General features: G+C 53.6%; 1 protein-coding gene and 1 non-coding gene across 2 annotated transcripts; both read right to left on the reverse strand.

Moving 5' to 3' along the window:
- Positions 1–3,530: 3,530 nt before the first annotated feature.
- Positions 3,531–3,637, reverse strand: LOC120097300 (U6 spliceosomal RNA). The gene has a single exon (XR_015639225.1). It is a non-coding gene; the product is annotated as a U6 spliceosomal RNA (small nuclear RNA).
- A 2,288-nt stretch (positions 3,638–5,925) lies between these two features.
- Positions 5,926–15,635, reverse strand: Cdh24 (cadherin 24). The gene is given in 13 exon segments (NM_001427281.1): positions 5,926–6,242; positions 6,329–7,300; positions 7,757–8,005; positions 8,151–8,262; positions 8,344–8,465; positions 10,692–10,828; positions 11,648–11,901; positions 12,332–12,519; positions 12,656–12,823; positions 12,897–13,016; positions 13,200–13,494; positions 13,679–13,996; positions 15,519–15,635. Coding segments are annotated over 11 exon segments (2,346 nt in total). The 5' UTR covers positions 13,880–13,996; positions 15,519–15,635; the 3' UTR covers positions 5,926–6,242; positions 6,329–6,800.
- Positions 15,636–16,473: the final 838 nt, after the last annotated feature.

Below are 16,473 nucleotides of genomic sequence, written 5' to 3' on the forward strand. Positions count from 1 at the left end.
GGAAGGACAGAACTTGGGGACCACTGGGACAGGGGAGGGTAGGTCAGGGAATGAAGCTCCCTTGGCAGGGTTTGTTCTGGGAGCAGCCTCATGGCATCTGGGTCTGGCCCTTCCGGGTTGCCTGCTTTATTTGTTCAAGTCCCCATCCTCTCTGCCTCCCAGAGCTACTGATGTCTCTGTCTAACCTGTTCTGATGATGCCCGATGGATGGTATAGCCTCCTCCTGCTTCTAAAGTGACTCAACAAAGGGGTTGGGGATTTAGCTCAGTGGTAGAGCGCTTGCCTAGGAAGCGCAAGGCCCTGGGTTTGGTCCCCAGCTCCGGAAAAAAAAAAAGAACAAAAAAAAAAAAAAGTAACTCAACAAGCACTTGAGTGCCTACTGTGTGCCAACTGTCATGCTTTGTGCTGGACCCTCTTTTGTCATCCCATCCCAGTCTCTATTCTCATTTTGGTCCTTATCTGGTTTGTTTTCTCTTTCAGCTGGTCACCTCAATTTGGTCAGGCTGGACAGCCAGGAGAGAGTATCCAGGGCCTAGTTTAGTGATGGTGGTGATGGGCTTGTCTTTGCTGGCCCCCCACCCCCCACAGTGGCTGTAATGACTCCACATATCTGGAGTGCAGCTCTCATGACAGCTTTTTTTTTTTTTTTTTTTGGTTCTTTTTTTCGGAGCTGGGGACTGAACCCAGGGCCTTGAGCTTCCTAGGCAAACGCTCTACCACTGAGCTAAATCCCCAACCCCAACCCCTCTCATGACAGCTTTTGGGAGCATGACTGTTTATTGAAGCTGGGTCAGGTTTAGAGAGTTATGTGATTTACCCAGGTTACAGTAGGTGACAGTATTGTGGGGGCTTAGACACTCACAGTCCTTCCCCAGCTCTCTGCCTCTTTCCCTCCCAGCCCCCACTGTCTCGCCTTTTTTCTGCCTTCCTTCAGGCTTCTGGGGAGTGGGCCAAATCTCTGCCTGTTGGCTGGAGATGAATGAACTCCAAGGAACTCATGGACTTGGAGAGGCAAGCTCAGAGAAATTGTCCATTCCTGGTCTCCTCTTGTTGTGTTGGCCAGGGCCTGAGCAATGCCCTGTAGCACACGCAGCTCTGTTCTCTACCTTGCAGACTTCTACCTGTTTCTTCGCTCCAGCCTCTCCTGCTAGAGAATGAAGACCAGAGGGAGGGAAAAGCTAGCACACTTGGCCTTTCTGGCCTGCTCTGGCTTTCTAGGGAGCCTGGCCTTGGAGATCCAGGCTCTCAGCTTCAGGGGCACCACTACCCCCTTCCCAGGGCTGGGCAGGAGGTGGGGTCTGGAGAAAGAGCCCTGAAAGAGTTTTTCTCTCACCTGAAGCCTCCAGTCCTGACTGACAACTGCTTCTCCTTCCTTGACAGTCTGCACTTCGGATTAAGAATTCCCTGAAACCAGACTTACACTTAACTTAGACCTACAGATTCTGACCTGGATTCTTCAAACTCTGGAGAGTCAGAAGGAAAGTTGGGAACCCCCACCCCCGAAAGAACAGAGGTTGGGCAGTAGTGACTTATGACTTTAATCCCAGCACATAGTGGGCAGTTGCAGGCAGATCTCTGAGTTTGAGGACAGCCTGCTCTACAGAGTGAGTTCCAGAATAGCCAGGGCCTCACAGAAAAACCCTGTCTTTAGAAACAGACAGACAAACAAACAAACAACAAAAAACCAAACCTCCCAAACCCAGAGGACTACAGAAAGGTACCTAGTACATTAGAACGAGCTTGCAAGCCAGGGTGGAAATCTGGCTATTGGTCTTCATAGCAACCTTCATCCCCTGCAAACTCCCCAGCCTTGGGGAGGAGATATGGGTCTCCAAGAGTGATATTCAAAGGTTAGGGCCACTTGGGACATCCTGGTCCTGAAGAAGCAGATGAGAAGAGGTAACTTTTGCACAGGCGTGAGTGGGTTCAGATTCACAGCCATTGGTGGGGGTCTTATGTCCAGCTATAGGTGAATGATTCAAGATAGGTGTCTGCTCTTCAGTGTGGTGGGTGGGGCCTGTGTCGTTCTTCTGTGGAAGAGGAAGGAGCAACACTTGAATAAGAGCAGCCGCTGCAGTTTGTGTGGCAGCCATCTTGCACAGTGGAGAGCCACAGAAAAGAGGAGGTTGGGGCGGATGTGTACACTAGCCTATAGCTACTCCTTGCCCTCCTGGTCTGCTCTGAGGCTTTCAGGCAGTGAACAGAGAGAGAGGCAGGGGCAGAGGGTGGTCTGGGACCTGGCATGAACATCTGAGACCAAAGGGCTGCTGTGAAGTACGCATGTGCAACTCGATCCCCTGAGATGCAATGTGCCTCTCTTCCCAGACAGGACAAGGAGGCTAGAACCCTGAAAGAACAGAGCTTATATCTCCTCCCATCTCCTCCTGTCTTCCCTCCATGGTCTTATCTATCCTTATTCTTTTTGGCAGGTGATGAGCTATTTAAGCTTACAGGTTTTGCTGATAAGCTTGTTTCCCCAGACCTTGTAAAATTTTCGAGGGGCTAAGAGATGTCTCTCTGCAGGTAAAGGTACTTGCCACCAAACCCTGTCGCCATAAAAATATAAACCACCTGACCGGTTTCCGTGTGTATCCTTTTGGTCACACCCTTGCTAGTTCTGGCTCCAGCAGGCCCTTGGAACTAGCACTAACTTACCTCAGAGGCTGCACGCTGCCCCTAAAGCACTCTCTGACCCAGGCAGGTCGCTGCCATGCCAGTTTCGTACAGAGGCTGCCTGTCTCACGGTTCTCTTACAGGTCACATTTCCAGCATCCACCCCCTGGTCCCAGCAGTGACTACCCTCACGCTGCTCTCTCTGCTGCTGCTCTGTTTACATTCCCAACATCCTCCCCCTAATAGTTATGGTATAAACTCCCAAGTACCTGGTAAAATCAAGACTCAACAAACTGCAACCCAACAATCAGATTTATATGTTTAATTCTCAGTCCACGATACATCCACACAATAAACTTACAACCAATTGATAAGAATATAAACCACCCACCTAGATAAGATAAATTTGCCCACAGAAATCCATTCCCACTGCCTTGGGAATTCAAGACCACCTGGATCTGGGTCTTCTCTCTCCGTCTCCATCTTGACTCCCCTTCCTTCCCCTTCTCCCCCACCTTACAAAAGCTTTGTCCCTGCCTTATTGTTTTTACTGTCCAATCATGGCCTTGACCCAACTGGTGTCAGCCCTCACCTGCATATTGACGTCCACCTACAAGACCCGATGACATGAATTCAGGCCCCAGGACCAACATGTGGAAAAAGACAGGAAAAAGATACACTATGTAAATACATGAACAAGGAAAAAATTTAAGCCATTTTTGAGGAAATGTTTTTTTTTTTTTTTTCTTTTTTTCGGAGCTAGGGACCGAACCCAGGGCCTTGCGCTTGCTAGGCAAGTGCTCTACCGCTGAGCTAAATCCCCAACCCCTTGAGGAAATGTTTTAAGTGCTTTATTGTCGTTTTTTTTCTCCGTCTTTATTAAATTGGATATTTCTTATTTACATTTCAATTGTTATAAAAACACGGAACGCTACACGAATTCGAGTGTCATCCTCGCACAGGGGCCATGCTAATCTTCTCTGTATCGTTCCAATTTTAGTATATGTGCTGCCGAAGCGAGCACATCGTTTTGTTTTTTAATATGAATGTATTCATGTATGTGTATGTGTACCGCATGCATGCCTGGTGCCCACAGAGATTGGGAGAGGCTATCAGGTCCCCTGGAAGCAAAGTTCTGGATGACTGTGGGTGCAGGGAATCAAATGACGGGGGGAAGGGAACCTCTGAAAGAGCAGTCAGTGCTACGTCACCTCTCCAGGTTCTGTTAACTGTTTTTGCTTTAATTTTTTAAACAATTTATTTACTTATTATGTATGAGTACTCTGCAGCTGTCTTCGGACACACCAGAAGAGGGCATCGGATCCCATGACAGATGGTTGTGAGCCACCATGTGGTTGCTGGGAATTGAACTCAGGACCTCTGGAAGAGCAGTCAGTGTTCTTAACTGCTGAGCCATCTCTCCAGCCCCTTGCTTTAACGTCTTTTAGACTTATATGTGTGGGTATTCTGCTGCATGTGTTAGTTGTACCTCACACTTGCCTGCTGCCTGCAGGGCAGCAGAGGATATGGAATCCCCTGGAGTTAGTGATCCTCAGGAGCCACCATGTGAGTGGGACCTGAACCCAGGCCTTCTGAAGAGCCTTCACACCTGAGCTATTCCTCCAGCCCCAGGCTCCTTTAAGTTTTTAATGCATTGTCGGAGTGCCTCAGCATGGTTGGCAGGCCTGGGCGATGCTAATGTCCCTTTTGAATGTACCCTTCTCTCTATTGTTCCAATAATTTTTAAGAAGGTTGACGCAGGTATCAGGGTGAGACCAAAGGGCCTTGCCTTGACCACAGGACCCTGCCTTCTCTGGTGTCCTGCTTTGGTTGCTGAATCTTCAGTTTCTTGAGACCCTGGAGGGATGGATACCCACCTGCTCTTACACAGGAATTTTAATGCAACTTCAGGGGAGAAAATAACCAACAAGGGAGAGAGGGCTCTCAGTCTCCCTGCAAGTACCTGGGGGTTCCTTACCCCACTTTAGAGAATTTATTTCCCAAATAATAGACATGAATCTTCATAATGAGCCTTAAAAACACTGGCTCTGGGCAGATGTCAACTGTCTACTCTATTGTGTCTACCTCACTGTCAGTGACCCTGAGATAACACTTGCCATGTTCTGCCCAGGCCCCTCCTACTCCAACAGACTGGCTCTCATGGCCAATTCATCGTGATCCACCTACCCCCTGCTTCAGACCCCAAGCCTGAGATTCAAAGCCCTGCCTACCTCTCTTCTGCCCAGCTACAGGCTGCAGGCATCTATTAACCAATCACAGATAACTTGGAGGGCAAGGTTTCTACAACAAAAGCTGGTATATGTGAGGGTCCCCTCCTCTTGAAGCAGCCAGGTGTTGAGGTACAGAATTTAGCATTTGAATACAAGCAGCATCTGACCACCCCACTGTATCTAAACCCCACTCATTCTAAACCAGCAACTATAGAAGGCATAAGGTTTGCCCCCAGCCCTGTGACCTCCATTCAGCCCCCCAGGAGATGCAGGCAGGAAGCCTGCTGTGAGTTCAAGGCCAATCAGGGCTCTACAGTGAGTTCCAGATCAGCCTGAACTACACCGTGAGACCCTGTCTCTCCCATCGGAGCAGCTTTCTCCAATGGCCAGGTTTACACATTGAGTAGGGAGCATCACAAAGACTGACTAGGTCCCACCTACTGTTAGGTAGCCCTGGAGAAGAGGCCTGAGGCTTGTCCTAGTCCTAAGGCTTGTCTCCTTTGCCTTGGGAAATGGCCACTGGGGATGCTAGCAGTCCTGTCTAGCTGGCACAATACCTGATGGATTCTACCTCTCGACACTTCCATCCTGACTCTTCCGTGCTCCATGTAGACCAAGACCTTCTGGGCTTGGGAGTGTGTGTCACAGAGGAAGTGACAGGTCCTGGTTAGTACCTCAGGTCACCCCTTATTAGTGCTCCAGGCCCAGGGCTGGGTTGCAGCCTTCGGCCCTCTACCAACCCACATTTTTGTTGCTGTGTTTGAGTGCAGACTCCGCTTTCCCTCCTCTTGGTCTCATGTCTTCACACTCTCACCCTGAATTCCCCTTGTTCACACCTCTCTTGCCAATCCCACAGACCGCCTGAGACAAATGGAAGTGGAACTGAAGAGCTGGTGGTAGGCATGGCGACAGTCAGTATCCTCCTCCTCCAAGTGGAATAGTCCCCACACTCCTCCCTCTGAGTCTTAAAGTGGGTGCCACCTAGGAGAAGGGATGAACCAGAGGTAGAGAGGCTTTGACTGTTTCTACCCTCAACACAAAGGAAACTCTGTCCAGAAACAGTGCAGAAACAGAAGCAGGCTCTTACTTTACAAAATAAAGTGTTTATTATGAAATTAGAGATGGAGGCCCCTCCCTTTCCTCCCTTTTCCCTCTTCCCCAGCTGCCTTCCCCCCTCCCCCTCCCTTTCCTTCTGGGGCCTGAGAAGCACACAAGACAATGCCCAGAGCTGGGATGCCCAGGGCAGGCTGTGACAGCTGGGCAGAGCTCCAGGGAGGTGGCCACGTGGGGCTGAAGCTCTTGCCCTAGGAGGTGGGCTGGCTCCCCTCCTTCCTTCTGCTAGAAGCCAATGGAGCCAGGAGGAGGCCATGAGTGATGGATGGAACCATGCGGGCAGGTCTGAAAGGGATAGGAGTTGGTTTAGGAGCAGGATTGGGAGAGCGCTTTTGGTCCACCCGGCTCCTATGTAGTCCCTGGCCACTAACCTGGAGCAGAGCATCTCCTGCAGTAGGGTGGGGCAGCAGTGGCCGGAAGATTCTCTTGCTTTTGGGATGGATAACAGAAACAAAACAAAACACGACAAACAAACCAAAAAGCCAGTCACAGGGACTCAAAGAGAAGGGAGGGACATGTGGGTAGGAGACAGACAGAGCATGTGTATGGTCAAGGGGGACAGAATCTGAGCGATTAGAATTACGAGACAAAAAGCCACAGAGTCACAGTGAGAACAGAGGTCGGGGGCAGTTAAAAAACTCAACCCCCCCGGACAGTGGAGAGTCACAGACAGGGATCTCTGGAGAAACACACAGACTGAGGAGTGGGAGGTAGGAGGGAGGGGAAAAGGAGGGACACATTGGGCCCCTGGCCTGCCGCTGCCTGCCTGGACCCTGTGGGGCTCACTCAGAGGGCCTGTGTGCGCTACCCCACCGCAGCGCAGCGGCAGGGCCAGGGCCGGCCTCAGGGGGCCGGGGGCTCCTTGGCCCCATACAGCTCTGCCAGAGTGCGGAAGAGTGGGCCCCAGTCGTCCAGTGGCTCGGCGGGGCCGGGGACCCCGCCAGCCTCGCTGCCCGAGCCCAGGGAGCTGAGCGAGCCGCAGGAGGAGCCCCGGCCCTCATAGCCATACACCTGCACGGAGTCGTACGGGGGAACGCTGGGGTCCTCGTCCGCCTCGCGCAGCCGCAGCGCCAGCAACTGCGCCACATCAGCGGGGCCCGGTGGCCTGGGCTGGCGTGGCGCTCGGGTCCGCGGCAGCACATCGCGGCGTACGGGCGGGCCGGCTGCTGGAGGAGCGGCTCCGTCCGGGTTCTGCAAGGCTGTGATGTCAAAGGCCTCGGTGTCCTCCTCTCCGCCACCCTCATCATCATAGGTGATGATGTTCTCCCGGACGTCCTCCTCCTCCAGTACCATCAAGGCTTCCTGCTTCTGCCGCCTCAGGGCCACAAAGAGCACCACCAGGGCTGCACAAGAACACACAGGCCACGGGGCCATCTGGTTTCCATGCAGGACCAGATGAAAACTGAGGCAGAGGGGCCAGAGTCTACAAGCCCTAGATCTGACATTTGGTAATCCTTGTTTGAATCCTTCCTTTGCCCTTTATTTGCTATGTGTGAGAAGTTTACGTGAGGGAAACAAAAGTTTTATCTCTTTAGGTGTTTGAAAGATTAAAATGAAACGTTTGTGCTGTGCCCAGCACCAGGATCGGCACAGAATAAGGGCTCAAGCGATTTTTCTGGCTAGTCACTTTCATGGATTTGCAGGTCCAGTAATTATAAGGACAGACGTTTTCTCTTGGACCTATCAGGTAATAGAAAATCTAGGCCTGAGAAGGTCATTCACGTCCTATAGACCTGCTTTCTCCTTCCCCGGAAAACAGACCCAGATACCACATCTTGTCCCATGGTAGCCCGACTCACCAAGGAGGGTGCCCATACAGGTGACAATGGCAAGTAGGGCTCCAGTGCTGAGACCGGTGGGTGAGAGCTGAGCCTCAGGCCAGCAGGGTGCCCTGGAGCCATCAGGCTGGCAGCGACACACACTCACAGTCACGGTGGCAGTGCTGCTCAGGGCTGGCTGCCCCCAATCCCAAAGTTCTATAGGAACCAGGTAGGGGGCCTGGCGGGGTGGAGCAGGTCGGGAAGGCAGCAGCAGGCTGGCAGAGCCATCTGTGGAAAAAGGAAGGCGGTTGAAGTACCTTCCTGTAGGGTTGGTTCAGCCCAGTGCCAGGTCAGGCGGGGGCAATCGGGCTGGGCCAGGAGTGGGAAGGAGAGGAGGGAGTTAGGCATGGGTGTGGATGCTGAGGCCACCCACCTCGGTTGTCCCGGACTGTAAAGTTGGCATCAGGGCCCACAGGACCTTGAAGGGAGACTTGGCTACTGTTGCCAACCTCATCTCTGTCTAAAGCCCGGATGACCTGAATCAACTGGGGAAGACGACCGAAGCTTTTAGTGGGGTGGCTGCTGGCGGCCTTGAGATGTCAACCCATCACGCCTCAGCTGCTTACCTGCCCAGGGGCTGCCGAATCACAAACAAAGAGGTCATAGGGCTCGGCCAGCTGGGGGGCGTTGTCATTTTCATCCAGCGTCTGGATGGCCACTTGCACTCGGGAGGATTGCGCAGAGCTATCTGAAGTCAGAATACCAACATATGTACACCATACATGCACATACAACATACCTGGTCATAGAGGCATAGGTGCTGCCCAGCATGTGCACAGAACATGAGCTACTGTGTAATACACCAGCAGCAAGCCATGTTTTAAAGTGGGTGGAACCAAGATATGGGTGCTCTATACCAAGAACACGGGTGCTCACACAGATATGTTCACGTAAGTTATGTATTATTATACAATACACATGCCAATACAAAACCCGATGATTCACACACACACAGCAACTCGTGCAAGGTAAGTACAGCACATGCATACATGGAGGGCCGGTAGAAGGTACATACAAGGTGTGTAAATAGAAACCACGAAATTAATATAAAGTCATACCATACATATAGCATGTGGGTGTTGAAAACGAATTAAACATACATGAAGCAGGTATGCACAGTGAGTGTAGCATTATCCCCCATCCTACCCTGGCCCATAGAATGCATTTTCATGCACATGAAAAAACACACACACACACACACACACACACACACACGCACGCACGCACATGTGTGCGTGCTCGCGCAAGCGCCATCAAAGGTGGTTTGGGAAGCTGTAATAACCAATTCATATCACTGAGAGTTGACCTTGTAGGGGAAAGAGCTTCATGGTCTACAGGGTGTAGAGCCTAGGCCCCTCCCTAGGTGGCTCCCTACCAGCATCTTGCTTTGTTTCTCACTGCCAAGTCATCTTTTGTCTGGGTCGAGGCCAGTCTGCTGGCTCTGGTGAAATAGGTTGAGTTCACAGCCCGGGGCAGGGCAGGCTGTGTGGGCTGCCTGGCCCTAAGGTAACTAGAGACCGAATGACACGAGCCCAGTCTTACACTGCAGTAAGGGCCATGAACTACTAGCCAAAGTCAGGGCAGGGATAAGAACAGAATTTGAAGAGCACGAGGAAACGGTAGGGCCACACACAAATGCACAGCCACATGTAAACAAGCAACCAGACTCGAGGTAGCAATGCATGTACCATACACCACACATGTACACACAGAATCAGCTTTACAGATACGCCTGCAGCTACAGACACACGGTACAGCCAAAGAGGACACAGCGTGTACGCGTGCACGCACACGTACACACACACACACACACACACACACACACCACACGAGGAGCAGGAAGGTAGAGGAGAAAACAGCTCATGCTGCAGACTGACTGACTGGGTCAGAGACCTTTGCCATTTATTTTCTGGGTGAGTTTGAGAAGTCACTGAACTTCTCTTTAGGAGTTTCTTCACTGGAAAACAGGGAACGAATCATCTCTCCCCATCTGGTTGTGATGACTGAACCAGTTAATCCATTTTTGGTACTTAAGCCTAATACACAATAATCAATAACTCACCATCCACAAACACTCACACAGGAACTATCATCCACAGGTACTTGTACACGCCACTGTACACATCCGATCACACACACAGACACCGCCAAAACAACTCTATGCAAATACTCAAGTGTGAACATGCGTCTACGTCATAAGCATACGTGTGTGTATGTACACACATGTATTTTTCTTCATATATGGATCTCATGTACCTCAGATTGTCCTTGAACCCCTGGTTCTCCTGCCTTACCCTCCCTGGTGCTAAGATTAAAGGTGTGTACCATGCAGCTGTATGCGCCACACTCAAATTCTACCCATTCCTGAGTACATGCCTATATGTTTGTACACCTACAGCTCTTTGCTGACATGTACTGATGTCTGTATATACAGCCATAATGTTAATGTACAATTTAAAAACAGCAGAGGCGTGAACAGGGGCATGAGGTGTTACTTACAGAAGGGTGAAGGGTTTCCCTGTCTCGCCAGGGCAGGGAACTGAACCGGGTGCTGCTGCTGGTGGTGGGGGGCACAAGATGGGCTCCACACACGGAATTGGCACTGTTTCCTACTTCAGTGTGTAGGGACAAGTCCCTGCAAGGCTCCTAGAAGGGCTCCTTTTTGAGGGCTGCTGACACACACTCCTGCAAAGTCCTTTTCTGGCCCTGGCAGTTATTACCACTTGGGTTGGGAGGTATGGCTCTGGGTTTGAACAAATCAGGCAGGCTCCCCCACCAGCCCGAGGATGCCCGTTTCATGGGCCAAGGGCCAGGAGCTGAACACAGATGAGGTTGCGGCTGTCGCTACCCTTCCCCGCCCACGTTCAGGGAAAGCTCTCTGACAGAATGATGCTCAGGGCCCACGACTTCTCACCCAACTCTGTGGCGAGAACGGTGAGGTTGTACCAGACACGGGCCTCTCGGTCCAGACGCACCGCTGTGCGGATAGTGCCGTCTTCGGGCTCAATGGAGAAGCAATGCTCTGGATCCGAGTGGGGGAGGATGGAGTATCTAGGGAAAATGGACTGATCTGGGAGTTGCCCCCTCTCCCACCTTCCCTACTCTCCCCTCTGTTCATCTTGCTGGGCCTCAGGGTTCATCTTGCTAGAGTGTCCGAGTGTCTTGAGCAGAGCCTTACAGTCACTCAGAGCCATCATTCAGGCTGGAGTCCCTATGACTTAGAAGGACTGGATTCCACAGGAGTCGTAGGAGGAGGGACATTCCCTGTGTTTCAGACTTGTGGGCTCTGTTCTGGGAACCTAGGGACCTGTGCTTCATCCCTGCTCTGCCTCGGACCACCTGTGTGACCTTGGGGGAACTCATTTGACCTTGTCTAACCGACTGCAAAACGGGAGGGACACCAGCACCTCCCTCACAGAGCTGTGTCAGGGATGCTGGCCAGGAAGGTGGAAGAGTGGAAGTTCACAGGGTGGGCCACGCCAAATCTGAACGTCAGCTCTGTCGCCCCACGGTGGGCAAACAACTTAGCCACCCACAGTTGGGCCATTATGACAATTAAATGTCATCGAGTGGGTAAGATGTGAAGCACTTAGGGCATGATCAATAGAGATCCATTTATCAAATGAGAATCCATTTGCTTGTATTGCCACTAGGAGGTGCCATTCCAGTCTAGCCAAAGAAATACGAGGACAGTTGGGCTGGGCCTTGCGCTGGGCCGTAGTCGTCCCTCCAGAGTCCCTCCACTACTTGGGTCTGCTGACCAGCAAGCTGGCATAGGAAGTGAGATCTTTGCTAAGTGACACGGTTTGTCATATAGACGGCATGTCCTGTGAAAAGCCTTGTTCCTCCCAAGCTCCCGGCCCAGCTAACCTGATAGGGCTGGCCGGGGAGTCCAGGTCATTGGCTGAGATCTGGCCCACCAGGGTTCCCGGGGCCTTGTTCTCAGGTACTACCAGGTGGTAGGTGGCCTGGGTGAAGGCAGGTGGCTCTGGAGCGTCCTGCACGGCCACTCGTACTGAGGCCACATCCTTGAAGGGACCTCGCCGCAGGTAGGCTGGGTCGATGAGGGTGTTGGTGGCTTCTACCCGGAAGGTATAAGAGCGACGAGTCTCGAAGTCCAGGGGCTACAAGGAGGGGAGACAGAGAGTGAGGCACCAGGAAACCGGGGTGGGCCCAGCTCACAGGTGCAAACTGTCTTCCGTGTGCATCCAGTGCTGAGGAAGTGGCTCCAGAGAGGTGTGGCCTCAGGGCTCATGGTGGGTGGCACACTGCATAGCTGGTAACTCTAAAAGGTAAATTGCCGTGACCCCCACGCTCCAACACAGGGGTCCCAAGTATGGCTTGGAAACAGTTAAAGTATTGGCAGTGGTACATTAGGAGCAAGGCTTAAGTGAGCCACGGGCGCGGTGCAGGGGGTCCTCTGTTTCGCTTTGGTTTTTGTCTGGTGCTGGGAATGAAATTTCGGCCTTGGTGCATGGTAGGTAGGCTCCCTCCCTCCCACTGAGCTCTGTACTCCCAGCTGGGTCTGCAGGTATGAAGGGGCGGGAAGCTAACCTTCCGTACAGTAAGGAGCCCATCCTGACCCTGGGAGTCTGTGCTGATGCTGAAGGCCTCCGATCCTTCCCCATCCAGGATGCTGTAGGCCATCAGAGCGTTATCCCCTAGGTCTGGGTCCTGGGCCTTAAGCCGGCCCACCAGAGTTCCAGGTCCAGCTGTTTCCACCACTGAGAACTGGTATAGACCTCAGGGGAACAAGGAGGGAAGATGGGTTCTTAAGAGACGTCTCCAGTCCTCCTTCCCTACCCCAGTACTTCCTTTTTCCAGGGTCTGGAGGTAGGGCATCAAAGGATTGGTTAGGCACAGAACTGCCCCCCTTACTCTGAGGGAACTTGGGGGGGTTGTCGTTGACATCACTGAGGGTGACTGTTACTGTGGTGCTGCCTGACAGCCCCCCCATGTGACCACCCATATCCTTGGCTTGAATCACCACCAAGAACTCCTCCTGGGTCTCCCGGTCCATGTTGGGGATGGCTGTGCGAACCACTCCTAAGGGAGAGACACCGGGTCAGGGGCGCTTGTCCCCATGGCTGCCCTGTAAGGCTCCAAAGTTCATTCTTACCAGTCTGGGGGTCCACAGAGAAGAAAGGCAGTCCATCCAGCACCGTGTAGACAAGCTTGGCACTGTTCCCATAGCTGGGGTCATCGGCATCGTGGGCAGTCACTTGGATTACAGACGTCCCTGTGGGAGAGTCCCATACCCCATTCAGCAGCAGCAAGGCCAGAAAGAAGAGTAGATCGAGGGAGCCCGGATGTGAAGAGGGCTGAGTTAAGGGAGGTTTGAGTTCTAGGGTAGACAGCCAAAGCAGACGGAGGAGTAAGAGAGCCCCGGGTAAGCTAGGGCATTCAGAGCTGGGGTGCTCACCAACGTTAGACATCTCAGGCACTGTGGCATGGTAGGGCCCAAGGGGAAACACAGGTGGATTGTCATTGATGTCTTGCACTTTGATGATGAACTCTGACGGGGGTTCCAGGGGCCGGTTAGAGGCACGGTCCACAGCTTGGGCCAGCAGCACGTACTGTGCCTTCTCCTCTCGGTCCAGGCTCTTGGTCACATGGATATTGCCTGTGGCTTCATCAATCACAAATACAGTGCCTGCCCCCTCCCCAGTCAGCAGGTACTTGGTGCGGCCCTCACCCCGGTCAACATCTGAGTGCAGCTGCAAGAGTCAGAGAAAACGGCAGAGAGCTCCAAGTGCAGAGCCACGGGGTTAGTCAGAGTCTAGGTTTGGGTAATGGGTGAGGAATGCCATGGGACCAAGGTCATTGCAGACTGATGAAGTTTCTGGGCAGGGCCTAAGGGTCTGACAGACTAGAGTAGTCACGGAGAGGGCTGATCCTTACCTTGCCAATAAGGACGGGCTCTGGACCAGAATATTCCTCAATGACAAAGAACTGGTTCCAGACCCAGCTCCTTCGGGTCCGCAGCAGTGTAGGACCCGAGTGTCCCCGGGACCCTGCCCAGGCTGGGACTGGAGCTGCCAGGCGCCCCATGCAGCCCCAGCCACCCAGCCAGGCCAGCAGGAGCCTTACAAGGCCCCACATGTTTGTAATCCTGCCAGGGCTCTTGTTCACTGGCCCCGGATGCCGAGGCTGGGCAGGGCCAGGTGGCCCATGAGCTGGCTGGGGAAGACGCGTTGAGGCTACCCCATGGATCCACACCTGTAGGACGGGTAGCTGCTCAGGATCAAGGAACACCTAAATCGTACTCCTCTCCCAAATTAGATACCGAAGCCCAGCTCTCTAAGAAACCAGACACCCCACTGCCCAGAACCCAGTCCAAGACAGACAGCCTGAGCCTTCCACTCAGGCTCTGCCTGGATTCACCTCCAGCCCCTCTAAGCCCATAAATCTCAGGTCAGTCAACTCTGGAAAGCTGGGAAGGAAAAGGAGAGGAGAATGCTAAAGGGACTTGGAATTTCAAATCCTATTCCTGTTCTACCTTGGGCACATAACTAGGGGACTAGAAAGGCAGACAGACGGACGGACGGAGAAAGGACTTAAAACGGAGAGGTTGATATTCATAGATACACAACCTTCCTTATTCATAGTGTCAGGCTGAAAGACAAGGAGTGCAGTCTGAGCCGGGCTGGACTTAGGAAAGGACCCCCCTGCCCCCGAGGAACCCCACCTCTCCAGACTGCCTCCAGCCCACTCTGCCAGCTGCAGTCTTTAAGGGGAATTGGTCTAAGGGAGCAGAGTGGGGCTATCACTGGATGAATTGGGAACAGGGTTGCAGGTAGTGCCAGGGGACGGAGGAGATGTGAAGCGGAGGCTGACCCAGGGGCCAGAGACAGAGAGATTGAGGGCTCTGGATCAAGAATCAGGGATGGTCTGGTAGACAGGGAAAAACAGATGAGAAACAGACAGACCACGGAGGGAGAGAAGGGCAGCAAGAGAGAAGCAAAGACATCAGGGAAGCAGCCTGAGTATCTGAAAGGCAGAGAGGAGTCCTGGGTACCAGGCATGGGAACTGGCAGGGGCAGAGGAACCTGCTCTCTCTCTCTCTCTCTCTCTCTCTGTGTGTGTGTGTGTGTGTGTGTGTGTGTGTGTGTGTGTGTGTGTGTGTGAGATCAGGCCTCGGAACTTCATTCTGGTAGAGTAAGCTACCAGGAGCAGTAGAGGTAGGGAGGGGCTGCGGGAAAGGAGCTGGAGAGAAAGGACCCTTCCCATTTCTCTCCCTCCCCCAGAAGGGGCCCATGGTCAGGTAGCTGTGCCCCTCCTCCTTTCCCAGAGCAGACATACACCTGACAGGCCCTTTGCTCCCAAGAGAAAAGAAGCCAGAGGGCAGCAGGGGATCAGAGAGGCAGGCGGGACGAACAGGAGAGAAGGAAGGGAACGGAGGAGTGGGGAAACAGGATAGCGGGATGGAACGAGGAGAGGAGAGGAAAGGAGAGGAAGGTAGTGGGAGAGGAAAGGAGAGCGGGAAAGGGAAAAGAGGAGAAAGGTAGAGGAAGAAAAAGGCAGAAGAGGTGGGAAGAGACAGGACATGAGGGAGAGAGAAGGAGCAGAGAGGCGGAAGGGTGGAGAAAAACCGGGAGGCAAAGGGAGAGAGGTGTGTGAGAAGGGAGAGAGCAGAGCGCGGGAGAACCAAGCCGACACGGCTCGCAGCCAGAGCGCACCGCAAGCTGCGGGGTACCCCGCTGTCCCCGCGAGGATTCCCGACCCGGGCAGGCGCCCTTACCTGGCTCTACCGAGGGACCCGGGACCACGAGCAGCGCCCCGCCTGCCTCCGTCGCTGGCTCCCGGGGGCGCAGCCCCAAGCAGATCCAAGCCGGCGCCGCGGCTCCGCTGCAGGTCTGAGCGGCCCGGGCGAGAACAAGGGAGCGAGACGGAGGGGGCGGGGGAAGGAGGCTCCGCCTGCGGAGGAGAGGCGGCTCGCGCGGGAGAGGAGAGCCCTGCCTCCGACCCTCCCCAGCCAGTCCCCGCCCCCGCGGCTCCCGGGCTGCCGGGCGCATACAGATGCAGGGCCCCTCCCGGGCCGGTCCGCAGCACTGCAAGGTACATGGGCAGCAGGGCCAGGCTATTATTCCCAGGGCCTGGTGGAGGGGCCCCAATAAGATCAGCCAGCACAGCACCTGCGGAGGCACACTGCGAGGCGGGGCGCTGGGAGAGCACTGCGGGAGACCCGGGTCCACGCTCTGGGTTCGGGTGCGGCTGGCTGTAAAGCTACCGTCTCAGGATCTTGTGCGGGTCACAACAGCGAGTTGAGTCACCTAGGGTGAACTTAAGGACGGCAGGGGAAGCAAGAGTCTAGGGAGCTCGCCAGGGACAGGCACATCTGTGGGCAGTGAGAACCTTTTGGGGGCTGGGGGGGGGGGGGGGAGATGCTCTTTGCAAAATCTAAAGAGTGTTTGCACCCCCTGGTGGCAATTGTGGGAAGCACCTTGAAGAGTGACCAAATGCCTAATTGTGCAGGGGGACGGGAAAGCTGAACCCGCCAGCTGTTGGGGTACTGCAAAAGAAAACAGGCCGCCGTATTTCCCAGAGTAAAAAGACATACAGCTTTGGGCTGATCAGGCAGGAATGAAGATCCCGGAGGAAGGTCGCTGCTCCACAAGAACGCAGGTGCCCACCATTTTCACAGCCATTCAACATGCCCCTTTCACACAAACTCTTCCCCAAGGAAAGGCACACAA

Source organism: Rattus norvegicus, chromosome 15 (assembly GCF_021556685.1).
Source record: "Rattus norvegicus strain SHRSP/BbbUtx chromosome 15, alternate assembly SHRSP_T2T, whole genome shotgun sequence".
NCBI classification, from domain to species: Eukaryota; Metazoa; Chordata; class Mammalia; order Rodentia; family Muridae; genus Rattus; species Rattus norvegicus.